Here is a 26907-nt window from a genome sequence, read left to right as displayed (position 1 = left end):
AAAAATATCCTAAACCCGTGAGAAAACAGATAAGTGAATTTGTAGATCTACGTATTTAAATCAAGCCGTAAAGAGACACTCTGATACCACGTGGGCTACATCATCATTGGAGCGCGTTTACATTGGCTAATACATGCTTTTTTGAAATTCGATTTTCTTTATAATTCCATAGTCAAAAAAAATAACAGAAAAAATATCCTAAACCCGTGAGAAAACAGATAAGTGAATTAAGGAGCAGAAATCAGGGGGCACTTGAAACAATGCAAACCAATTGATATTTAAAAAAAAGAACGGAAAGAGGTGAATCTTGGTAACACGTAACAAATTGAAAGGAAATTCGAAAGGAATAGTCAAAAAACTATAAGTGGGATAGTTGCTGACTTCCACCGTGTACAGGACATGGGCTCATTGAGCCACGTGGGTTCAGGCCCATCTGCATTCGTTCATTTGGAGATGGTGATACCTGGAAAATCAAAACATCATTAAGGATTTGATTTTAATTTCCAGAAAACATATTTTTCTTTCTGGATTTTTCCAAGTTTTAAAATTGATAAAACTAGTGCTTATTTAGCGACGTGGCAAAATTTAAAGGTGGTGTAGTGGAATTTTTTTTATTGCTTAATTAGACTCAAAATTGTCTGAAAACATCGAATTTCATAATGAAACTTTTTAAAAACTTCTCAAAAAAAAGTTATGACGGCTCAAAAAATGGCCTAAAATTAGTTAAAATTTGAAATTTGACCGACTTGTCAAGCGGCTGGAAACTTTTTGTTTTGAAATCACCGTCAAATTTTGAGTATACAATGTAATGCGTTTTCAACTCGATTTAGGTATTTTAAAGTCGATGGACGGCGAGATTTGTTTTTAAAAAATTATAAATCTCGCCGTCCATCGATTTTAAAATACCTAAATCGAGTTGAAAACGCAAGATAATTAAATTGTATACTCAGTATTTGACAGTGATTTCAAAAAAGATAGTTTTTTAGAGAATTTTTTTTCAAGAAGTTTCATTATGAAATTCGGTGTTTTCAAACAATTTTGAATCTAATAAAGCAATTAAAAAAATTCGACTACACCGCCTTTACTAACTCCAAAAACTGTATAAGAATTTGAATGAGGGGAATTCATTCCGGTTGGCAAATTAATGTATTCCTTGATTATCAGGAAAATATTTTTTCAAAAACTAACATCAATGGATCCTTCGGTACTATCTCCTTCCTCAAAACAGCACCCGCAACAACAGCAACACACAAAAAGGCACGGACATACTCGTCGGGGTTCATCCGCATCGCGAACCTAGAAATTGTTTTAGTCGTTTTGAATTTCTATGATTTATATGACAAAATTATTGAGAAATAAGAAAAAAATGGTTTTAAAGTTTGCACTTACTTGTGTCTCTTTCATTGAATAAATTACGGATCCGATTATGCAAACGATGAATGAAACAAAGTACAGGTAGTGGAACTGCAAAGTTTTCTTGATTTTCAAATTGATAAACTTCTAAAAAAAATTTTACCGTATCCTTAAACATAAAGATTCCAAACAAGAGCGAATAAAAATCGGCGGTCAGTGTCGATAGATTGAACATCAATGCGGACGTCTTCTGCAGAACTACAGTAACCAATGAGTAGAATATGAACATTGAAAAGGCGAACAACGCAAAATAGGAGACAATAGTCCCATCCCACACGATTTTCGACAAGGCTTCTTGTTCGAATACGGCTCTGAAAAAAAATTAAATTTTTTAGTGATAGTTGTTCCTATATGAGATGTTCACGGATTTCTGGCTACCCTCATACATTTAAATGGAAGAGTTTTTGCCGAACTAGGCCATTTTGGCTCGGCCATATCTGGGGTAGATTTACGGCGCGTTGCGTGTCGCGTCGCGGCTCGATTTTAGTTGTAAAACTTAATGTATTTGTCCGTGTGGAGTACTCGACTTACCCACGCGTTGTCCGGCTGGCTATTGTCAATGGAGCGCGAAAAATTCAATGAGGAAGGCCAGAACACCGTGACTTTAGTTTGCCAAATTTTATTTTCTAGGGGATACATTTTGGTGGAACTTCAAATTTTCAAATAAAAATTTTCTGAGAAAACTTTTTTGGTCGGAAATTCAAATTTTTCTGAGAATAACTTCGGCGGGAATTCAAATTTTAGTAGTACTGTAGGGGTACTGTAGCAGTACGGTAGGATTACTGTAGTTTTGGAAAAAAAAATTCACTTTTCTTCTTTTGAGGGGATATAGTTTAAGCTTAGTAGGTGGGGTGGATATATCACATGGTGTCAGGCTGTCTCATTACAGTTTGATCTACAAAAAAGCGGGATTTTTTTCCCAGAAAAATTGCTCTTAACCATGCGAAATCAGATGAGATGTCTGCTTCTCAACTCCCGCATATTTTGTAGATCAAAGCGAAATGGGATTTTCTGACTCCACGTGTGAATATGATCGGGGTACTTTAGTAAAATTCTGCGGGAATTCAAATTTCTGAGAAAAAATTTTGGCGGGAGATTCAAATTCTCTGATAAATGTTTTTTTGATGGAACTTCAGATTTTCTGAAAAAATGTCGGCGGGAAATTCAAATTTTAAATAAATAAATATATATAAATTTTTGTAGAAAATTTACACCTGTAAACTCAAATTTTATTGAGAAAAAAATTTGGCACAAATAAAAATATAAAAAATTAAGAAAATTTTTGACGGAAAGATCAAAAATTTATGAGAAAAGTATCGGCAATGAGTTAATGCATAACAATCACAGATTTCTGACCAATCAAATTCCATAACACAAACGTCATTGAAGGTCCCCTTAACAACACAAAAATCGAACTATCTCTCCATTTTTCTCCTTGCAAAAAAAAAAAATAAAAAATCTTACGTCTGCACACCGGAAACAATACATCCAAAGAGTCCAAGCATTCCGAGATACTCTGTTCTAGAGTGCTGTTTCACAAGGAATTCCTCTGCTACATTACATATCGCATACATTACAGCCGCCGCTAGACACAGAATATCCCCGAGAACTTTGTTCGATCCACCGTCCAGTGCTCCTTTGTCACCCAGTGCATCCGCCCAAATGACACATGCGATACCGATTATGCAGATTGTTACGCCTGAAATGGAAACTAATTTAGATATGAAAAAATGTTTTATCTGATTTAGCAGTGCGGCAATTGGGGAAATTGCTTCAAAACACTCCTATGGTACCACAATGCCCAAATATCATTATAAAAAAAAATATTTTTAAAAAATGTTCTAAGTTTTATATGGTTTTTTGAAAATTGTAAAATTGCATCAAATTCCAATTCGATGGAGCGCCGCGCTTGCATAATTGTAACTTCGAGTTATTAATTATTTTTCATGTTTTTTGTGTAATTTTAGTGGAAATTTGCAAATTTGATAATAAATTCATGCAAGCGCGCTCCATCGAACATCCAATTCTTGGCGGTAAATCAAAATGGAATTTGATGCAATCTGAGAATTTTCTAATTATCAAAAAAATTTTAGAAAATTTTTTTGAATTTTTTTATAATGATATTTGATCATTTTGATACCATAGGAGTGTTTTAAAGCAATTTCCCCACTGAAGCTACTCGTTGTCATCATTTCGTAAAACGACACAAATCGTCTCTTCCGCGCGCCCCGCCCCATTGGGTCCCGGATGTCTGTCACTATCTAACTATCTACACTCTCTGTACCGGTAATATTAACATTTTCCATTATTTTTGCCAAGTGGCAAAAGTTCTTGAAAAATTGTTATTTGCACGGTAATATAATCTTTAAACCCCCTTTAAAAAGTAATTTTTTCAATTATGAAATTCATTAACGTTTTTCGATAATCTTGCTAATAGTAAGGCAAAAGGCAATATTTGCCAACAGAGTTCAAAGCTTTCTAAAAAAAGTTTTTTACTTTTTTTTTGTAAAGTGGCAAATATTTGTCAACAGAGTTTTAGCTTTCTCAGAAATTTTTACTTTTTTATTTAAATTTTTTTTTTCAAATCGTAAAAACCCACCAAGAATATGTGAAGCCAAATACCTAACCGATAAAAACAACCAGGAAAGGAAGAGAACTGTCGGAATAGTTGCACAGTCTAATAACTGAAAATATCTAATATTTAACTTCAAAAATTTATTTTAAACAATTTTTCAAAAAAAAATTACCTGTACAGATGTCAAATTTGTGTACTGATATGCTTTGACGATCATGTAATTTGCTTCAACATCAATAATCGCCAATATCAGATACCTCCATCCTCGTTTCCGAAGCACAACTACCAAACCGTTTTCATCATTTTTACACGCTAGCGAGATACAATACACGAAACAGAGAAGGAAGTAGTTGGAGAAAGCTTGGGCTGAAATATTGCACGTTAAATTTTAAATTTTAAATTTTAAATTTTTTAGCTGTATTTGACCATGCGTCAATTCAAGAAACCGCCAAAAAATTTCCTAGAAATTTTGAATATCCATTCGAAAATTTCTTAGAAAATGTCAATTTCCTGCTAAACTTATCCGTAAAGGTGGAGTAGCGCCAGTGGGGATTTCGTTTAAATACACTTATAATGATCCAAAACGACCAAATATCATAATAAAACACTCTAAAAAATTTCAGATTTTTCATAACTTCGGGTCAAAGTTTAGACAAATTGCCAAAATTTTGAAAACTATGAGCTTTTGAGGAAATCCAAAGCAATGTCGCATGTTCCGACCCCTACAATGTTTTAATACAAATAATTAAAACAAAATTAAAGTATAAAAAATGTAGGAAAACAATTTTTTTTGGTCGACTTCCAAAATTATGGGTGGCAAAAACTGAGTAATTGTCACTTTTTGACAGTAAATAAAAAATGTTCAAAAAATTATTGAAAGTTTTATTACAATATTTGGTCATTTTGGGACCATAGGTGTGGTTCTTAACAGTTTTCCCACTGGCGCTACTCCACCTTTAAAATGTATACTTACATGACTTCTTACGTAACTTTTGAAGGAATTTTCAATTTAGTTATTTAAAAAATCTGTACTACAAAAGTTTCCAGAAATTATTTCAAGCCAAAAATCCCAAAACTTACCAGCTGGTGCATTGACATTTTGATTAACCAATAATTGACTAGAGACACCCGTTCCGCATAAGCATAGTGATAGAATTTGTCCCAATATTAATGCTTTGAATGTTCGGCTGCAAAAAAAACTAATTAATTAACAAGAAGATAGCCTATATTCAAGAAAAATTTGTTCTTATTCAAAAAGTTTTTGAATAAATTGCCCAAGTAATTACACAATTTTGTAGCAAGAAAAAAATTCAGGCCTAAAAAAATTTTTAGGCCTCTGTTAGGCCGTAATTTTGAAAAAAATCTGCGTTACCGTATTTCAGAATAGTCTTTTGTAGGCATTATATTGAAAACTTGAAAACCAGTAGTTATTTTGTGCTCGTCGTTTTTATCAGACGGAAAATAGGAGAAAAAAATGAGACGATTATTTTATCAAACGGGAGGGCACGTACAAGAGAGACAGAAATTGGGCGAGGAGACGCAGGCATGCAGACAGACTGGGGGGGGGGGGGAGCTACCGACAAATTGAGATGGAATGCTTTTAGATTTTAGATTTAATGGTGCAAAGAACGCTTTCAGCTCATAAACTGTAAATATACTGGAAAAAAGCTAGCTTGTCATGGAAAAAGGTGGGATAGAAATTTTCAATCATGAAAGAAAATGCTTAGTTGCACAGAAGTGTTTTTTTTTTGCACAGAAGTGAAATCTTGAATTGGTTTGCAAAAAATTTGATACTATTAGGTCTCCAAACAAATTCCGGGTCAAAAATCATAACTTTGTTCGCTGCAAATCGATTTTTATGAAACTTTGGGAATTAATGTTATCAACCATGATCTTTCATTTGACAATTGTCACAAAAGTTTTTGACCACCCCAAGTGGCCTAACTCGGAGCCAATTTTTTCAGGCATTTTTCAGATTTCGGTTCTTTTCAGCTTTGAATTGAGGTTTGTGTGCGGATTTTGCTTTGTTTAGAATACATTATTAGAAAACGACAAAAGTTTGGAAAAAAAATCCGTCCAAAAAATTTTTTTTGCTTGGTCGTCAAAAAATCTTCGAAAAAATTTTTTGTCGAAAATTCTAGATTTTTCCTACAAAAATGATGTAACCAAGTGTAAACTATTTTTACACATACAAAACACATCAGTTTAGTTCGATACACTAAAATGATAATAGAAAATATAATTTTTTCGGATATTTTTTGAGTTTTTTGAATATTTCTTGAGATTCAAATTCCAAACTCAAATGAATTTTATGTGTAAAAAATAGTTTACACTTGGTTACATCATTTTTATATGAAAAATCAAGAATTTTCGGCAAAAATTTTTTTCGAAGATTTTTTGATGACCAACCAAAAAAAATTTTTTTGACGGATTTTTTTTCACTTGGGGCGGTCAAAAACTTTTGTGACAATTGTCAAATGAAAGATCATGGTTGATAACTTAAATTCCCAAAGTTTCATAAAAATCGATTTGCAGCGAACAAAGTTATGATTTTTGACCCAGAACTTATTTGGAGACCTAATAAACCCATACGTTGTCTGAACAATATTATTACTGCTGCAGTAACACTTTACAAAATGTTGCACACCTGTTACAACAATTATGCAAGTATGTTATTTACTGTTTCCACGTGGAATTGTACTTAAATTTTGCAACTAGTTGAGTTGATACTGTTATCCCGGAACTATAATTAAAGATACTGTTATGAAAAAATAGCGAACTACAAAAGAAAACTATGGTGTCAGGGCAACCCTTGTTATTGTCTTAACAAACTTCTTTTTTTTTGAATTCACGTCGTTTTACTAACCTAATGTCATAGAAAAATTCCTGTTTTTTAAACTTTCAACCATTTGTTGAGTGTTTGTTGATCTGCAGCGAAAAATCGAGCAATTTATTTTTTAGTTTTTTTTTAGTTTTTTCGATTTTTCGATTTTCCGATTTTTCGAAAAAAAATTTCGATTTTTCAAAAATTAGCTTAATATTTTGGTCATTATTCTCACGTTATGTCAGAGTTTCTCATTTCGGTTTGATCTACGTAGATCTACAAAAAATGCGGGAGAAGAGACGCAGAGTTCTCAGCTGATTTCGTATGATTAAGAACGTGCTGACGTCACATATTTTTGGGGCAAAAAATTCCCGCATTTTTTGTAGACCAAACCGTGATGGGACAGTCTGGCACCACGTGTACTCTTCTTTTAAGAAGAAAATTTTATGTTCTTTCTTATCAATATAAGCAAATTTAGATTTTATAAAAATCATATTTTATGGTTAATTTTCTGAACATTTTTTTTTCGATTTTTCGATTTTCAATTTTTGGATTTTTCGATTTTCACTGAAAACATCGAAAAATGCCATCCGCAGGAATACTAACAATTTTTAAAGAACCGGTCCACTAAGTGAGTATCAAAGCAAAAATTGTACTCACCTAACATTCGGATCATCACAACACGGTGAGCAATTAATCGCGTCATCAAACTCATCAGGAGACGGAAGAGGTGGCGGTGTGAATGGATTCCGATGTGGTTGAATGCCTGGTGGCCGAAGATGTCCGTTTGCTTGTGGCGGTGCCGATGTTGATTCAGCACCGCAGTTTGTCATCTGGAAAGTTCGTTTTTTTTTTTCAAAACTTGCTACGACAATATGTAGTTTTCTAAAGACTGTATAGTTATTACTTGTTACTTGATTAGCTGATTAGCAAAATACTAACATGAATGTAGCTCCAACTGTTATGAGCAGAATGTAGGGTGTATTTATAAATGTAAGGACACTACCGTTATTCATATAGCGTTATTAATACAACTGTTGTCACTACAAATGTGGCCAGGTATCCGGAGAACTTTTTAATAGTATTGAAGGTATTGTTGTAAAATCTACTTACTAAACATGTACCGTATATACCCTGTTAGTATGCCCCCCCCCCCCCCATCAATAGATTTTATCGGCTTATATTTCAGCGGTTTCAGAAGATTTTTGATGCCTTAAAAACCCAGAGCATAACGATAGAATTGAAAAAGATTTTGTCGTTTGAATTTTTGAAATATGATCAAAGACAACCGAGATATAAACGGTCAAATTCGAGTGAGGGGGGGCCATACTAATAGGGAATATACGGTATATTATATTGTGACATTCGAAATTAGAAAAACATCAAAAGAATAGTAAACTAACATTAATTAAGGCACATAACTTGAAGAATGGAGCTATAACTTTTCAGCAATATGTGGGTGTTTTTTTTTTAAATAACGCTATAAGTTTTAATTTTTTCAACGATTCCCTCAAATGTTGGTCGTAGAAATGTCTAAAATCCTATTCTCAAAACATTCTCCAACAAAAAAAAACCGATCGACATACCCCGTAATTGCCGTACTGTCGTGGAAATCGTTTTGCTGTGAGGTGTGATGGTGGTGCAGCCGTTCTCCTCCGATCTTCGACAAGAGGTCGTCGTTCGCCGGCGTGCTCGTCGTAAACCGATCGATGATACGAGAATGAGTAAGCTGAAGGAAGGGAAAACTGACCACTTTATCTTTTTCTTAGAGTATGAGATGATTGTGTGAACCGAGAGATAGACGTTGAGTGTGGGGGGGGGGGAGGTGTAACAAATTGGCTCACTTGCTCTGTTGCTGCTAGCAGGGGAAAACATAAAAAAACATAACGTTTATTGTCTGGGCAGGCCCGCATTAATTAGTGTAGGTATTTAATTTTCTGAGAAAATTTTTGAAAGGAAATTCAAATTTTCTTAGAAAATTTTGGCAAAGAATGCTAAACTTTATTAGAACACCTTGGCGGGAAGTTCAAATTTTAAAGAAAGCGTTTTGGTGGGAAATTAATACCATCGTTACTTATATATATATATAAAATAATAGTGTCCGTTTGTTCCGTTAGTCTGAATGTTTTTAATGACGTCACAACGTGGTAAGACTTATCATGGCGAGACCCAAAAATATTGGCGGGAAATTCAAATTTCATCAGAAAATTTATGGCGGGAATTTAAATTTCATCAGAAAATTTATGGCGGGAATTTAAATTTTATCAGAAAATTTATGGCGGGAATTTAAATTTCTTCAGAAAATTTTTGGCAGGAATTCAAATTTCTTCAGAAATTTTTGGCGGGAAATTTAAATTTCTTCAAAAAAATGTTGACGGGAATTCAAATTTCATCAGAATTTTTTGGCGGGAATTCAAACTTCATCAGAAATTTTTTGGCGGGAATTCAAACTTCATCAGAAAATTTTTTGCGAGAAATTCAAATTTCTTCAGAAATGTTTTAAATTTTTTATTCGTTTTCCACGGATTCAAGATCTGGTGATCTTGAATCCGTGGTGCCTCAAAAAAACTGCCGAGAAATTTAAATATGCTGAGAAAATTTTAGGTGGGAAGTTAAATATTTTTTGAAAAAAAAAAAAACTAAAAAGCTACTCACCTCGTTCTCCTCCCATTTTATACTTCTTGTCGATTTCCAGATACTAGGCCATTGGGGATATCTGGAAAATTCTTTATTTAAAAAGGTTGCCCACGTGGAGTACACAGAGCGTTTTTTATGTTTTTATCAATGAGTTCATATGAGTATTACGGGAACATAAACTTCAGAGAATGAGTACTACGCAGCATATTTGCCGCGCAAAATATCTCGCAGCGAAAGCTACAGTAATTATTTGGGTGTCGATTTACGGGCTCGATTTTCAAAATGAGTTTATTTTCGAAAAGTTACAGCGATATATTATTTTCTCATGCAAAAAAATATTTTATCGATAAATTAATTTTTAAATCACTTTAAAAAAATCGAGCCCGTAAATCGACACAATCACTACAGTAGTCATTTAAAGAGTTACTGTAGTTTTCGCTACGAGATGTTTCGCGCGTCAAATATGTTGTGCAATATGCATTCTCAGAAATTTCCGTTCCCGTTATGATTAAATATTTTTTTTGCAAATTTTACTTTTTTTCAATTTTTAAGTTACTGTGCTCTTTTTTTTCCAATATGCAAATTTTTCTTTGAAATTTTTCAGGTAAGCTAGTCCACGTGCAGTACACAACTTGAGTCTAAACAGAGCGCGTTTGCGTTGGGTCAAAAAATTTTTAGCGGTTTTTCCTAGAAAAATGTGAAAGTGTAGAAAAAAAATTATCTTTTTTGCAAAATAAAAAGATTGGGATTTTTTTGAGAAAATTATTTTCAAAGTAAGAAAAATGTGTAGAGTAGTATTGTGATGGTAGTGGTGTAGCTGGGGTGCACACACACACACACACACACACCCAGACACATACATGGATTAAATAGAGAAAGAGGACGACCCCCAAAAAGAAGGGAAAAACGAAGAAAATGAGCAATAAGAGGAATGTGCAGAGCACACGGACCAGAAAAATGCATATTTTTCTTCAGGAGATGAATGAGATGGAGGGCGCAATTTTCAAAAAATTCCAATTGCTAAGTTGAAGATTGGTGGCCGAGTTTTTCCAAATTTATCCTTTTTTAATTTGAAACTTTTTGTTGCCGAAAAAATAGTAAAAGAGTGACCGAGTTATTTTTTAAATTCACGGCCACGCAATCAAAGTCTGGGGACTAGTTTCTGCCGACATGACCACAAGTCATCTAACAAAAGTGAAAAGTTCGGCCATGAGAAAAGTTTGTTTGTAAAACTTGGCCACGTGTAAGCATTTTTAAAAGAGCTTTTTAAAAGTCATTTGGCCGAGTTTTCCAAAAAATATTGTCGTGGCCGTGGTATTTCGAAATGAAATCCCGCATTTTCCAGAAATGAGTTAGACGTTGCCGAGTTTTCCGAACAATTCCGTGGCCTAGTTTTTTCAAAACATATTTTTGCGTTACCTAGTAGGCACCGTGGCCGAGTTTATATCTTTAAAAATGAACGTAAAACTCCGTAGGCTAGTTTTTCGACAAAAAAAAACTTGCCTGGCCTAGTTGGTTTCAAAATTATATTTGCGTGGCCGAGTTTTCCAAAAATAATTCCTTGACCAAATTTTTTCGAAGAAAAAATCCACGGCCGAGTTTATCATTCAAAAAATGTACGCACCCGAGATTTCCAAAAAAATCCGTGGCCTAGTTTTTTCAAAACATATTTTTGCGTTGCCTAGTAGGTTCCGTGGCCGAGTTTATCACTTAAAAATGTACGTCCAAAAAATTCCGTGGGTTAGTTTTTCGAAAAAAAAATTTTGCGTGGCCTACGTGATTCCAGGCTGTCCCATTACGGATTGATCTACAAAAAATGCGGGAATTTTTTGCCCTGAAAAATGTGACGTCAGCGCTTTCCTAACCATGCGAAATCAGTTGAGAACTCTGCGTCTCTTCTCCCGCACTTTTTGTAGATCAAACCGAAAAGAGACATTCTGACACCACGTGTGGCCGAGTTTTCCAATAAAAATTCCGCGGTCGAGTTTTTCGAAAAAAAAAAACAAAAATCGATTAATTCTCCGAATTTCAAATTTCGAAAAAAAGGCTCTTATGAGAATAAAGCGTGATTTTTAAAAAAATCCAATAATTTCGATCTCCGAATCGCCCTAGAAGCCGGAAAACTTCTCCGGAGTACTTGAACGAATTCCCCTTTTTTCGCGGACGTTTTTTTTTCCAAATTTTCCTCCCAAGAGGCCATCCCTCATACACCAAAAATATTTTTCGGCGCTTCACCACCATCACCAGCGCCGTCGGCTCCGAGAGCACATCAAAAAAAAAAGAAGGGGGAGCACCACCACCACCACTCCATTCTCAAGAGAGTGAGAAAAAGACATGCGAAATGTGAACTTTTTTGACGCGCAGGAAATTTTTGACGGAAATTCAAATCAAATGGGGTATGGCGTCGGAAAAAAGGATTATGGTGCAAGTGTGCTCTACTGAAAAAATCGTAATTTTCGAATTTAAATTTGAATTTTTAGAAACATCGATAATTAAATTTTTTCAAACTTTGTTAGAAAGAAAAATTAATTAGTGAAAAAATCGATAAAAATCAGCATTTATCACACACGGGGTTCTGGCCTTCCTCTTCGAATTTTTCACGCTCCATTGACAATCACCTGACGGACAACGCGTGGGAAACTCGTGTACTCCACACGGACAAATACATTTAGTTTTACAACTAAAATCGAGCCGCGACGCGAAACGCAACGCGCCGTAAATCTACCTCAGATATGGCCGAGCCAAAATGGCCTAATTCGGCAAAAACTCTTCCATTTCAATTTATGAGGGAAGCCAGAAATCCGTGTCAATTTAAAGGCGCGTAACCTCAAATATTTAAATAAAAAAATTAAGATATTTTCTTTAAAATGAAAATTCGTTGTTTTTTTTCGTAAAACAAGAAAACAGAAAGGAAATACCTGTTCCAATCTACTTTCAACAAACAAAAAAGAGAAGAAAATTGAATTTAAAGGAACATGGACCACTTTTTTTGTTTAAAGAGGGGAAATAGAGCCTCCAATTTGTTATCATTGCCCCCACATTTTGGGTTATTCTTGCACTTCTTATCAGTCAGTAAAAAAGGTTAGACAGTACACTATCAGCTGTACTTTGGAATGGGAATTAAGGTTGTATGGGAAATTTTTTTTGAAATAAAAAAATCCAATGTTTTTCAAATTTATAAACTACACAATCAGTACTGATTTTTATGAATTTTCACGGGGTTCTGGCCTTCCTCATTGAATTGTTTCGCGCTCCATTGACAATCGCCCGCCGGACTGGGAAAGTCGTGTACTCCACACGGACAAATACATTTAGTTTTACAACTAAAAAAGAGCCGCGACGCGACACGCAACGCACCGTAAATCTACTCCTAATATGGCCGAGCCAAAGTGTCCTAGTCCGGGAAACTACTCCATTTAAATTTATGAGAGAGGCCTGAAATCCGTTAAAACCCTATTCTTTTCAAGTTTTAAGCGGAAATTCCAAAAAAAAGCCAACTTTCCACGTGGCCGCTAAACTTCGGAAAGTTCTTCCACCCGCAATGACCGGAGAATTTCCTCGGCCACGAGTGGTGACGTCACATATTTACGAATGGCTTTTTAAACGAAATTCATTGATTTTTGATTTTAAAAAATCGATTCCAAACATTTTTTAAAAAGTTTATCGTTTTTTGCCACTCCGGATCGGTGGCCGAGCGAGGTTTTTTAGCCACGTGTGACGTAACCAATATTTGGGAAATTTATTGGTTCACGGAATACTGGCTTCCCTCATAAATCGAAATGGAAGAGTTTTTGCCGAACTAGGCCATTTTGGCTCAGTAGATTTACGGCGCGTTGCGTGTCGCATCGCGGCTCGATTTTAGTTGTAAAACTAAATGTATTTGTCCGTGTGGAGTACACGACTTTCCCGTCCGGCAGGCGATTGTCAATGGAGCGGCAAAAATTCAATGAGGAAGCCCAGAACCCCGTGTTGTTTTCAGTATGAAAAATTGATTTTTGTTGAAAAAAAGGCTCAAAAAACGTTTTTTTTTTTTTGAAGAATAAAATGATTCCGCTTGGCCGTGTCCTAGAAAAAACTCTTCCATCAATTTTTTTCCCGACAAAAAACCTCTTTTGTAGCTCAATTGAGCCAATTTTTAGACAACAAAATAACTGTTTTTACCAAATGAGGCATCTCGATTCATTCGTAGTATTATGGTACATTCGACACAAAATGAGCGACAAAAAAAAAAGAAAAATGACAAAACAAAACAAAGAGAAAAAAAATGGAATTTGAGTTGGGCATAAATTATATATATATATTTGTATATAAAACTTGAAGAACTTTTTTTTGTGTTTAATAAGAGGTGTGGAACATTTTTTTAAGGGGAAAAGGCATTGAAACGTAAGTAGTCGAGAGGGTTTTGGTTGATTTTATCGATTTTTTGGCGTTAATCGGCGAAAAATTGAGATTTTTAATGAAATTTTGAGTTAAAATCGATATTTTTAACATTTTTAAGCCAAATTTCATCGAAAAATCGACTTTTTTAATTTCGAAAAATCTCAATTTTGCGATATATTATCTCTATGAAAATCAATTTTTTCTGAATTTTTCCATTGAAAAGCTCGAAAAAATCGATATTATACGTTCCCAGCGACTTGTCATTTTCTGTTGGGTCTCGACACGATTTTGCTTCAAAATAGTGTGGATCGCGGCGGGACCCAACGCAAAACTATCATGCGCCTTTAAACGGCTCCGGGAGCATATAATATCGAATTTTAGAGTTTTTCATGGGAAAAATGAAGTTATTATCGAAATGTTCGGAGAAATACTGGGGAAAATCAGAAATTTTTAATCGATTTTTAACGAAATTTTTCGAATATATATATCAATTTTCAGCGGGAAAAATCGATTTTCAGCTCAAAATTTCTCAATTGTTCGACAGAAACCCCATAAAAAAATCGATACAGATCCCGCAATTTTTGAAGAAAATCTTTTGAAGTATAGGGGAAACAAAAACGAGGAATTGAGATTAGGAGGTGATTGGAAGTGTAATTTTGGAGCAGTTTTGTGAGGAAATTTGGAAAAAAAGAGCACAATTTTTTAGGCACTTGGTGGCGCGTAATTCGGCTGCGTCGACACGAAATAATCGTCGAAAAAGTGATATAAAGTGTCGAAAGTCGGCCGCCGATCGGGCGTCTTATCCCAACATTTGAGCAGTACTTCTTCGTAGATTTGCTCCGGGCAGCCACGTGGCATTGGCATACGGTAGCCCAGCTCGACTTGTTCGACGACTTCACGATTGTGCATTCCTGGAATGGTGAAAAATATTATGAAAAATCGATAAAATTTGTGTTTTTTTTTCAGGGAAATCAGAATTTCACCGTTTTTTTTTTGCTATGAGATTCCAATTTTGTTAGAAATTTCTCAAATTATCGAATTCATTATGGATTTTTGGCTTGAAAACCAAATTTTTAAAATTAATGGAATTTCAAATTTTTTTTTCACGTTCAAAAATTCTCAAATTTGGTGAGAATTTCTGTTCTCATTTCAAATTTTCGATCAAAAATTGTCTCTCAAAATTGTAATTTTCACCAGACATTTTTTTAAGCGAAAATTTCAAATTTCGGTAACATTTTCAAACTTTAAAAAATTTTTTAACTTAAAATTGAACGTTTTTGAATTTTGCCTAGTTTTCAATCTAATTTTTAAATGTTTTCAACGTTGTTCTTAATTTTGTTCAAACTTTACATTTTTGGAACAAAAAATCACAATTTTTTCCATTTTCTTTAAAGGTGGTGTAGTCGAATTTTTTAAAGTTGCTTTATTAGACTCAAAATTGTCTGAAAACACCGAATTTCATAATGAAACTTCTTGAAAACTTCTCAAAAAAAAAAGTTATGACGGTTCAAAAAATGACCTAAAATTAGTTAAAATTTGAAATTTGACCGACTTGTAAAGCGGCTGGAAACATTATTTTTTGAAATCACCGTCAAATTTTGAGTATACAATGTAATTATCTTGCGTTTTCAACTCGATTTAGGTATTTTAAAGTCGATGGACGGTGAGATTTGGTTCATAAAATTCAAAAATCTCGACGTCCATCGATTTTAAAATACTTAAATCGAGTTGAAAACACAAGATAATTAAAATGTATACTCAAAATTTGACGGCGATTTCAAAAAAAAATTAGTTTCCAGCCGCTTGACAAGTCGGTCAAATTTCAAATTTTAACTAATTTCAGGCCATTTTTTGAGCCGTCATAACTGTTTTTTGAGAAGTTTTCAAGAAGTTTCATTATAAAAGTCGATGTTTTCAGACAATTTTAAGTCTAATAAAGCAGCAAAAAATTCGACTACACCACCTTTAATTTGGTTCAAACTTTGCTTTTTTTTGAACGAAAAATCTCAATTTTCTCCATTCTCTTAAAAAATTTCTCAATTTTCTCAATTTTGTTTCAATTTTCACGATTTTTTCGATGAAATTTCCAAAAAAAAAAAAACACTCAAACTCACCCGGATACGGAACCTGTCCCTTTGTCATAATCTCATATAACAAGATACCATACGACCATACATCACTTTTCACCGTAAAATTTCCACAAGTCGCCGCCTCGGGTGCCGTCCATTTAATCGGGAATTTCGCGCCGGTTCGTGCCTCGTAAATGTCCTCTTCCATCAATTTTCGCGCCAAACCAAAGTCGGCAACTTTAACAACTGGAACTCCGGAAATCTTATCTCCGACAAGAACGTTACGAGCGGCCAAATCTCTGTGCACAAGCTTCCTCTCCTCCAAATACATCATTCCGTTCGCAATTTGTGCGGCCATATCGACGAGCGCCTGAATTCCGAGGGTGCTTCCGTCGGTTCGAAGATATTGAAGAAGTGAGCCATTTATCATGTATTCGGTTATAATGTAGAATGGTTCTTCACGTGTACACACTGCATACAGTTTTACAAGATTCGGATGATCACATTGCTTCATTATTTGGGCTTCTCTGCAAAAATTAAGAATTTTTACACTGAAAAGTCAAATTTACTAATTTTCCAACAAAAAAAATGCATTCAAAAAATTTAATTTCATTTTTTTACGGTGAGGTACCGAAATCTGGGAAATATTTTAAATTGACTCCAAAATTTCCTCTGATTCCGAATATCGATTTGAAAAAATTCAAAAAAATTTCCCTGATTTTATATTTAAGCTTGAAATCGCCGAATTTCATCTGTGCCCCGGCATCACTTTTTTCAAATTCGCGCCGAAATAAATTCGCATTGAAGCGCGCTTGCATCGTTTGATTTCCTTCGTTTATTTCATTTATTTTCGCCGAATTCAATTTTTTAACCAGTTTCACTCATTTTTGCCGAATTTTTATCGGTTTTTTTGCTGAAAAATATTTTTTTCCGACAAAAATGAATGAAACTGGTTTAACAAAATTTAACTCAGCGAAAATAAATAAAATGAACGAAGAAAATCAAACGATGCAAGCACGCTCCAATGCGAATTTATTTCGGCGCGTATTTGAAAAAAGAGACCGGGCACAAATAACATTCGCGATTTCAAGCTTAAGTATAAAATGAGGAGAAATTTTTTGGAATTTTTTCACATCGATATTCGGAATCAGGGGAAAATTTTTTGGATTCAATTAAAAAATATTTTCCAGATTTCGTGGTACTCCACCTTTTTTTTTTTTTTTTTTTTTTAACACTGAAAATTCAAATGTACTAATTTTTCAACAAAAAAAAACACTTTTTCTCATAATAAAAAAAAAACCTCGCCAAAACTCTGAAATTTGAAGAAAATCGATAATAAAAGGTGGAGTACCGAAATTTGAGACTTTGGTTTTTTAGACCTAAAATGACCGAAAAACCACCGAATTTCGTAATGATCCGTGTTGAAAATTTCTCAAAAAAAAGTTATGGCGGCTCAAAGTTCTGCACAAAAAAGGCCCAATTTCAGCTAAAATTAAAAAAAAGTTGTTTTTCTATCTTCTCGATGTCGCAGCGCCTGGAACCTAATTTTTATTTATTCATCACTTTTTAATAAATATCGTGGTCCTTTATTAGGCACATATATTCGTTGATTTAAGTACATTTATGGTCAGTGGGGCACAAAATTCAACTTTTATTTGTGCCCCACTGACCATAAATGTATTTAAATCTACGAATAAAAGCCCAATCAAAGGCCACAATATTTATTAAATAGTGATAAATAAATAAAAATTAAGTTCCAGGCGCTGCGACACCGAAAAGTTGGAAAAAAAAACGTTTTTTTTTAAATTTTAGCTGAAAATGCGCCCTTTTTTCCAAAACTTTGAGCGCCATAACTTTTTTTGAGAAATTTTCAAAACTTCTCATTACGAAATTTGGTAATTTTGGACCAATTTAGGTCTAAAAATGCAAAGTCTCAAATTTCAGTACTCCACCATTAAACATTTATTCATGGTTCATAAATACAATGTTTTTTTTTTCAATATTGATTATTCTCCATTTTATAGGACAGTTATTATTTAAAACTTTTTTAATTACAGATCTATACAAATAAATAACGAAAATAAACAATTTGCAACCAAAAAAAACCCCGACAAAAATATTTGACCCAGGCAGGGCTCGAACCTGCAATCTTCTGATTAGAAGTCAGACGCCTTATCCATTAGGCCACAAGGCCACGATGACGCGACGCGTCAAGTGTCCTACATGTGTGTGTGTGTGCGCTGCGGGGGTTCTGGTTATTATGCATTTAGGAAATGTAGAGGTCTACATTCAAAGGTACATACAGTACTTCTCTCGATGGGTCTTGCCTGGATCATACATTTTTTTAAATAAAAAAAATACGTTGCGCTAATTGTTCAAATAAACCGTTATCATTATCATCAGCTTCCAGGAAAAAATTCTGACTCGAGCAAAAAAAAAAACTGTCAATAAATTTCGTCACTGTATGATAAAAAACATCAGTGAAATTTCTCAATTTTTTGTTAAAATACTATTTTGATGAAGTTTTTCAACATAACAGTACCATTTTTTTCAAATAAAATTTAAAAAAAAAGGGTTTTTGGAATTTTTGGAATTTTTTGAAGAATGGAAAGATTGAATTTTAATTGTATTACTTCGGCGTTCAATTTTCGAAAAAAGAAATTAAATTTTTATATAAAAATAGAAGAATAAATTTTTTTTGTTGCAAATTTACAATAGTTTCTGTCTTTCTCATTTTTTACAAATATTTTAAATTCCGGCAATTTACCGATTTGCCGAAAATTTTCATTAAGACAATTTGCCGATTTGACGGAAATGTTTAATTCAGGCAATTTGCCGATTTGCCGGAAATCTTCAATTCCGGCAATTTGCTTATTTGCCGGAAGTTTCAATTCCGGCAATTTGCCGATTTGCCGAAAACTTTCAATCCGGCAATTTATCAAAAATTTCAATTCCGGCAATTTGCCAATTTACCGGAAATTTCAATTCCGGCAATTTGTCGAAAATTTCGATTCCGGCAATTTATCAAAAATTTCAATTCCGGCAATTTGCCAATTTACCGGAAATTTCAATTCCGGCAATTTGTCGAAAATTTCAATTCCTGCAATTTGCCAATTTACCGGAAGCCTCAATTCCGGCAATTTGCCGATTTAACGGAAACTTTTAATTCCGACAATTTGCAGATTTGCCAGAAATTTTCAATCCCGGCAATTTGTCGATTTGCCGGAAACTTTTAATTCCGGCAATTTGCCGATTTTTGGTTTTTTTCACTGAAAAACTTCTGAAAAAAAAAAGTTTCGTAAATCGACACAAATCGTCTCTTCCGCGCGGCGCCCCGCCCCATTGGGTCCCGGATGTCTGTCACTCTCTAACTATTTACACTCTCATTGTACCGGTAATATAAGTTTTCATCAAAAACTCACTGCAAGAAAGCTTCAGGTGACATAGTACCAGGCTTCATCGTCTTAATCGCCACCTCAACAATTCCGCGCCATTTTCCATACCAAACTTCTCCGAAATTACCATCACCAAGCTTCCGTTTCAGGTGCAACTGATTGCGTGGAATTTCCCAATTCTGTTGTGTATCATGTGATAAATCGGGTCGAGTTGGCGCTAGGCGAGGTGCTGGGAATGTAAGTTGACAGCATAGGCCGTCTGGAACGTCGGAATAATATCTGACAAGTTCTTGAAGAGAACGGAATGTTCGTCGTGTTGTAATGAAATATCCTTGATCGTGATCCAGTCGTTTGATTTTGTAGTGTTTTACTGTTCCTGAAAATTATTACAATTGATTTAAACAACAAAAAAATTTTTGAAATTGAAATAATTTTATCTGCTAAAATTTTTTTTTTCTGTTTGTTTTTCATAGACTTTTTCGAATCTTAATTTCGGGAAAAAAAATTCCGGTAAATCGGTAAACTGCCGAAATTTAAATTTCCGGCAAATCGGTAAATTGCCGAAATTTAAATTTCCGGCAAATCGGTAAATTGCCGAAATTTAAATTTCCGGCAAATCGGCAAATTGCCGAAATTTAAAATTCCGGCAAATCGGTAAACTGCCGGAATTTTTATTTCGGAATTGAAAAAAAATTTGTAAAAAAAGAGAAAAAAGGGACTTAGTAAATTTTTTCTGTTACTTTTCAAAAAAAAAATTTGAGTTTTCTATTTTTATATGAAAAACTTCTTTTTTTTATCTCGAAAATTAAACACAGGAGTGAGAAAAATTAAAATTCAATAATTCCACATTTTCGAGTATTTCGAGGAATACCCTGTATTCTTCAAAACATTTCCAAAAACCCTTCTTTTTTTAAATTTTCCCTTAAAAAATCGAGATTTTCATATTACGGGACCAGAAAATTCCGAGAATGCGTATTACACAACATATTTGACGCGCAAAATATCTCGTAGCGAAAACTACAGTAATTCTTTAAATGACTACTGTAGCTCTGGTGTCGATTTACGAAAATTCGAAAAGAAATTCATTCTTGAGAATCGAGATCCCGTAAATCGACACACAAGCGCTAAAGTAGTCATTAAATGGGTTACTGTAGTTTTCGCTACGAGATATTTTGCGCGTCAAATATGTTGCACGATACGCATTCTCAGGAATTTTGTATCCATGTAATACATCATCAGCATTTCAACCATTGTCTAAATAAGATTGTTCGTAGTCCTCTCGAACAAAAATTAGACTAGACTCAAAATGTGTGCTCAAATGAATGAATTTCGCAAAATGAAACTTTTCAAAAATGTTTCAACGATTTTTTATGGCGGTTCAAAATTTCGAGAAAATATATAATTAAACTGACTTCAGCTAAAATCTCGAATTTTGGCCACTTTTCCGTGTCGCATCTGCCCGAAGTTGACTTTTTTTTTTTGGAATTATCATCCTTTATTGCATATTTTGGTAGTTTACCTGATTTAATTTCGTCGATTAAGGTACATTTAAAGCCGAATTGGTAACCAATTTCGATGATTTTTGGTTACCAATTCGGCTTTAAATGTACCTTAATAAACGAAATTGAATGAGATAAACTACCAAAGTATGCAATAAAAGATGATAACTCCAAAAAAGTCAAATTCGGACAGATGCGACACGGAAAAGTGGCCAAAATTCGAGATTTTAGCTGAAGTCAGTTTAATTATATATTTTCTCGAAATTTGGAACCGCCATAAAAAATCGTTGAAACATTTTTGAAAAGTTTCATTTTCGAAATTCATTTATTTGAGCACACATTTTGAGTCTAGTCTAATTTTTGTTCGAGAGGACTACGAACAATCTTATTTAGACAATGGTTGAAATGCTGATGATGTATTACAGGGATACAAAATTCTGAGAATGCGTATTGTGCAACAAATTTGACGCGCAAAACATCTCGTAGCGAAAACTACAGTAACCCGATGATGAGTTCAACTCTCCACCACGGGAACATTTTTTGCGAATTTTTTCATCCCAAAAAAAAGGAAAAAAAAATCGAGATTTCAGTTAAAATCAGTGTAGTTTTGGTGAAATTTTAATTTTTTCTTTTCACCATAAAAAATTGTCGAAAAATTTTTGAGCAGTTTCATAACGAAAATCGTTCATTTGAGCCTATTTTTTTTTGGTCTATATGTTTAAAATCGTAAGTCTTCCTTTAAAGAGCTATAAAAGGATCTCATTCGACAAATGTGTGTTACTTTTAAAATGCTGATGATGTATAAGGTTTAATATATTTTAAACAAAAAAAGTTATGCGAAATTTGGAATTTTTCAAAAATTGAATAATATCGTCTAAATGTCTCAACAATAACTCAGTTTTTTTTTTTCTACAAATTTCATTTCTAAAACTCACCACCATTTCTCTGATCATCGGTATCTCGAATTGTCAATGCGAATTCTCTTGTGTCGGCTTCTCGTTCTCTTATCAAGAATGTTCCTTTTGGTAGATGTGATGATAAAACGAGTCGTTCGGCACGATTTCTTGGTATCTTTCCTGCGTACCATCTGGAATAGAAATTGCGTTAACACTTTGAAAATTGTGGCGCTCAACTACCAAAAATAATTTATTTGAACTCGAAAAAGTCACTGAAAATTGCAAATTCTGAAAATTTTCTTTTTTGTCGAATTTTTTAAAACTGCTTTATTAGACTCTCAATTGTCTGAAAACATCGAATTTCATAATTAAACTTCTTGAAAACTTCTCAAAAAACAAGTTATGACGGCTCAAAAAATGGCCTAAAATTAGTTAAAATTTGAAATTTGACCGACTTGTCAAGCGGCTGGAAACGTTTATTTTTTTGAAATCACCGTCAAATTTTGGGTATACAACTGAATAATCTTGCGTTTTCAATTTAATTTAGGTATTTTAAAGTCGATGGACGGCGTGATTTGGTAGAAAAAATTAAAAATCTCCCCGTTCATCGACCTTAAAATGCCTAAATCCGATTGAAAACGCAAGATAATTACATTGTATACTCAAAATTTGACGGTGATTTCAAAAAAAAAAATAGTTTTCAGCCGCTTGACAAGTCGGTCAAATTTCAAATTTTATCAAATTTTAGGTCATTTTTTGAACCGTCATAACTTTTTTTTTTGAGAAGTTGGAGAAATTTCATTATGAAATTCGGTGTTTTCAGACAATTTTGAGTCTAATTAAGCAATAAAAAAAATTCGACTACACCACCTTTAAAACAGAGGTGGGCGGATATTTTTTCGGATATTTTCTTAATAATGAATTTATCAATAAGTATTGATGTAGTTATTCTGGAAGAAATGTATCCAAACCAAAGAGTAACTATTAAGCAACATTTTAATATGATAAAATTTAGAAAAATTCTACAAGTTTTCCTTACCGAGACCTTAAAACTTATTCGCCGAGCAACATCGGATATCGGATATTACGGATATTACGGATATCGGATAATGGACTTGCATATCGTTTATACAGAAAACTTGTAGAATTTTTCTAGGTTTTATCATATTAAAATGTTGCTTAATAGTTACTCTTTGGTTCGGATACATTTCTTCCTGAATAACTACATCAATACTTATTGATAAATTCATTATTAGAAAATATCCGCTCACCTCTGCTTTAAAACTCTTCTCACAAATAGTCCACTTTAATTATTCTATTTCAGACTAATTAATTTAATAGAGGTTTAGTGCTCTTAATCTGTGCTCTTTTTTTTGTTGATATTCTTGCAAAATTTCACTTATATAATACTTCAAACCACAAAAAAAAACAATGCAACTCACTCTTCACTCTCAATAGTCTGTTGCTTGGCAACAAAATTCCTCGGCACATAACCAGTCTGTCCGGTTCGTTGGTGTCGAACATACCACCAATCACAATTCGAATGATCCAATAGGTACATAGCATCGCCTTTTTGAAAGCTAAGATCCCCGTCGGCACGTGAATCGTATGGATAGAGGGCGACCAGAGTCTCACGTTCCTGTGCTCCTCCTCCACCACCACCACCACGTCCATTTCCCATCATTCCGTCTGATGTTCCGTTTAGTTGAGAGATGGTTCCCTCGTTTCCACCGTTATTCACGTGGAATACTGTCTGTTGTTGGGGCGTTTGGAATCTGCGTGGATATCTTTTTGGGTAATGGGGGAAGTGTACGGAAAAAAAATGGAAAAATAATTAAAGGTGGAGTAGCCACTGCAACTTTTTCCTCACGAGGGACGAGGAAAAGTGGTTTCTAGGCCATGGCCGAGGGGCCGACAAGTTTCAGCGGCCATTTATCTTGCTTTGTTTTCCGCCTGTTTTCTTTCGTTTTTCATCGATTTTTTTCGTTTTTTCTTAATAAAACTGATAAATAAATATTTTTTGCAGATGCTAAAACAATTTCCAAGTAAAAAAAATCATGTATTCAGTGGGCAAGCAGCGGTGAAAGTGGTCGATGTAATATGATGGATTACGGGAATACAAAACCTAAACGTTTTCTGAAACATGATACATATGCTGCTTAAATGCTGAGACTACCTGATTTTCATAACGAGACCGCTGAAAAAGTTTAGAGATTTTTAAAATTCAACATTTTGTGCGAAAATCTCTACTTTTTCACCAAAAACAATTGAATTTTGAAAACCTCAAAACTTTTTCAGCGGTCTCGTTATGAAAATCAGGTAATTTAAGCATCTAAGCATCATATGTATCATGTTTCAGAAAAAGTTTAGGTTTTGTATTCCCGTAATCCATCATATTACATCGACTACTTTCACCGCTGCTTGCCCACTGAATACATGATTTTTTTACTTGGAAATTGTTTTAGCATCTGCAAAAAATATTTATTTATCAGTTTTATTAAGAAAAAACGAAAAAAATCGATGAAAAACGAAAGAAAATAGGCGGAAAACAAAGCAAGATAAATGGCCGCTGAAACTTGTCGGCCCCTCGGCCATGGCCTAGAAACCACTTTTCCTTGTCTCTCGTGAGGAAAAAGTTGCAGTGATGGGGTCACAATGTCCGAATACCATGATAAAAAAATTCAAAAAAATTTTATATGATTTTTTGAAAATTAAAAAATGGTAAAAAAAAGATTTTTGCCTAATAATTCCTATTTGAATTTTGAATTACCCCCAATTGGATTTGTTCGGTGGAGCGCCGCGCTTGCACATTTTTTATTTTTATTCATTGTTTTTTTTTTTATATTTTCCACCGATTTTCCATGTTTTCAGTGTATTTTTGTCTGAAATTTGAAGAAAAAGTCGAAATAAATGCTAATTTTTGATTAAAAAGCTACTTCACAAGCGTAAATCTTTGAAATTAATTAATTCAGGTTTCGAAATCGTCGTTTAAATGCTTTTTAATCGAACATTTGCATTTATTTTGACTTTTTCTTCAAATTTCAGACAAAAATACACTGAAAACATTGAAAATCGGTGGAAAATATAAAAAAATAACAATAAATAAAAATAAAAGCGTGCAAGCGCGCTCCACCGAACAAATCTAGGCAAAACAAAAAATTAGGCAAAACTGAGATTTTTTCAATTTTCAAAAAATCATATAAAATTTAGAAATTTTTTTTTGAATTTTTTAACCATGATATTCGGTCATTGTGGTATCATAGGCATGTTTAAAAGCAATTTCCCCACTGGCGCTACTCCACCTTTAAAAAAAATATAATACGCGAATTGACGCGTTGTTAGTGCATTTTTAGGTGGGCAAACAATCAAATTTTTTTTATAGAAAAGGAAGTACATATATGAACATTCTCATGTGCATTAAAATTGAAATATTGAATGTTTAAAATTATTTAGTGCTCACTTTTTCCGAAAAAAAATATATATAAATAGAATAATCTCAGAAGAAAAACTATGGCATCATTTTTGCCCAAATAGATGTCTTTAAATGTTTTTAAAAAAAAAGATATATATATATATATATATATATAATTTTTTAAAGACATCGTTGGCATCTAATTGGGCAAAAATGATGCCATAGTTTTTCTTCTGAGATTATTCTATTTATATATTTTTTTTTTCGGAAAAAGTGAGCACTAAATAATTTTAAACATTCAATATTTCAATTTTAATGCACATGTTCATCTTAATACTATTTTCATTTTTAGGCTTAGAAAACAACATTGGCCTAAAAATAGCCTAAAAATAAAGCAAACTTTCTATAAAAAAAGACGGGACAGAGAAAATGATACATTTTTAAATTCTATACATTTTTTCCAAAAAAATACACTCGAAATTGTAAAAGAGTTCAGTCTCGATTAAAAAATTCCAGAAAAAAAAATTTCTAATAAAAACATTTACTACAGTAGGGATCTCGTTTTTTTTTTCAAAATTCTTTGGAACTCAGTAATGTCAAATTGCCGGAATTTGTTGGGATCGGGCACTTACTTGCTGAGAAAATGCCGAAAATCTAACAACTGTTGATCACTGCCGAATTATCGAAATGTGAAACGGGCAAATTTTCGGAATTGAAAAGTTCCGGCAAAACGGGGGATTTCCGCTCACCACCATGTAAATGCATAAAATATCATGCTTTATGTAGATTTAGAATAGCTAAATTTCCTATTTTAATTGAAAAGTCAATAATTTATGATTTTTTATCGAAAAATCAATGATTTCTAATTTTTAACTAAAAATCAATAATTTCAAATTTTTACCAAAAATTAAACCAAACCGGAAAATCGGTTTTTTTTCAAATCTGTATTTAATTTTTGCACTTTTTATCTAAAAAAAAAGTTGATTGTCTCCAAAAAAATAATACATTTCTCTATAAAATAGTTACCTGGAGACATCTATCCGTTCGGAAACACCCATATCACTGCCTCCCGATCGCCGCTCTTTTGAAAACAGGCAACCCATTATTTATTCTGAAAAAAAATTATTTCAGGAAAATGTTACTGGGGTTGCCTCGTTCGTTCGGCAAATCAGCAAATTGCCGGTTTGCCGGAAATTTTCATTTTCGGCAATTTGCCGGTTTGTCGAAAAATTGTTTGTGAATTTTTTCGTTTTTTTTTTTTAAATTTTTTTAACTGAAAAATCTCTGTCAATTTAATTTTTTTTTGACATTTCCACAACTGGAAAACTGCAAAAAAAGACTGTACAAGCAGAATTTTCAAACAAATTTCAAAAAATTTGTTAATTTTAATATATATTAAAATTTACAATTTGCAAATATCACGTGGTGCCAGCCTGTCCCATCACGGTTTGATCTACAAAAAATGCGGCAATTTTTTGCCCAAAAAATGTGACGTCAGGACGGTCTTAACCATACAAAATCAGATGAGAAGTCAGCGTCCCGTTTTCCCGCATTTTTTGTAGATCAACGTAGATCAAGCCGAAATGTGACACTCTGACACCATGTGAAATACTTGAATCGTCGCGAAATTCAAAAATTGTCAGGTTTTGTAATTTTCAGTGAAAATTTTCTGAATTTTCCAAAAAAACTCACACAAGACACCAGTATTTTTGTGCAAACAACAATTATTGAGCATGCATATGGAATGGTTGCTTCTTCTTCTTATTTTCGAGGTTTTTTTTCTGAAAATGAGGAAATTTTGGCGGGA

General features: G+C 33.5%; 2 protein-coding genes and 2 non-coding genes across 10 annotated transcripts; 1 reads left to right on the top strand and 3 right to left on the bottom strand.

The window, feature by feature from the left end:
* Positions 1-137: 137 nt before the first annotated feature.
* On the bottom strand, positions 138-12418 carry Y73E7A.3 (the record flags this gene model as incomplete). 4 transcript variants are annotated; one of them, NM_001262081.3, is made up of 12 exons in its annotated part: positions 141-463; positions 1189-1296; positions 1390-1464; positions 1517-1724; positions 2878-3112; positions 4013-4097; positions 4161-4354; positions 5069-5175; positions 7473-7645; positions 8399-8541; positions 9468-9528; positions 12368-12418. In NM_001262081.3, 11 exons carry the CDS (start codon positions 9481-9483, stop codon positions 359-361), a joined length of 1449 nt encoding a protein of 482 aa, NP_001249010.2. The 4 variants fall into 4 exon arrangements, with proteins under 4 accessions (NP_001293405.1, NP_001249010.2, NP_001368009.1 ...); NM_001306476.3 differs by lacking the exons at positions 7473-7645; positions 8399-8541; positions 9468-9528; positions 12368-12418 and adding an exon at positions 5361-5455 and having other exon boundaries at positions 138-463; NM_001381227.2 differs by lacking the exons at positions 141-463; positions 1189-1296; positions 1390-1464; positions 1517-1724; positions 12368-12418 and adding an exon at positions 2653-2807 and having other exon boundaries at positions 9468-9483.
* A 1185-nt stretch (positions 12419-13603) lies between these two features.
* Positions 13604-26210, bottom strand: src-1 (Tyrosine protein-kinase src-1; the record flags this gene model as incomplete). 4 transcript variants are annotated; one of them, NM_001377653.2, is made up of 6 exons in its annotated part: positions 13604-14740; positions 15944-16425; positions 19321-19669; positions 21728-21879; positions 23131-23463; positions 26127-26210. In NM_001377653.2, 6 exons carry the CDS (start codon positions 26201-26203, stop codon positions 14532-14534), a joined length of 1602 nt encoding a protein of 533 aa, NP_001364774.1. The 4 variants fall into 4 exon arrangements, with proteins under 4 accessions (NP_001364774.1, NP_001364829.1, NP_001293421.1 ...); NM_001377652.2 differs by having other exon boundaries at positions 14532-14740; positions 23131-23475; positions 26127-26203; NM_001306492.4 differs by lacking the exon at positions 26127-26210 and having other exon boundaries at positions 14532-14740; positions 23131-23372.
* Y92H12A.8 lies at positions 18009-18098 on the top strand. The gene has a single exon (NR_049953.1). It is a non-coding gene; the product is annotated as an Unclassified non-coding RNA Y92H12A.8 (non-coding RNA).
* Positions 18020-18092, bottom strand: Y92H12A.t1. Its single transcript has one exon. It is a non-coding gene; the product is annotated as a tRNA-Arg (tRNA).
* Positions 26211-26907: the final 697 nt, after the last annotated feature.

Source organism: Caenorhabditis elegans, chromosome I (assembly GCF_000002985.6).
Source record: "Caenorhabditis elegans chromosome I".
Classification (NCBI taxonomy): Eukaryota; Metazoa; Nematoda; class Chromadorea; order Rhabditida; family Rhabditidae; genus Caenorhabditis; species Caenorhabditis elegans.
The sequence above is the reverse complement of the archived record's forward strand: the minus strand, read 5'-3'. Positions and strand labels throughout refer to the sequence as shown.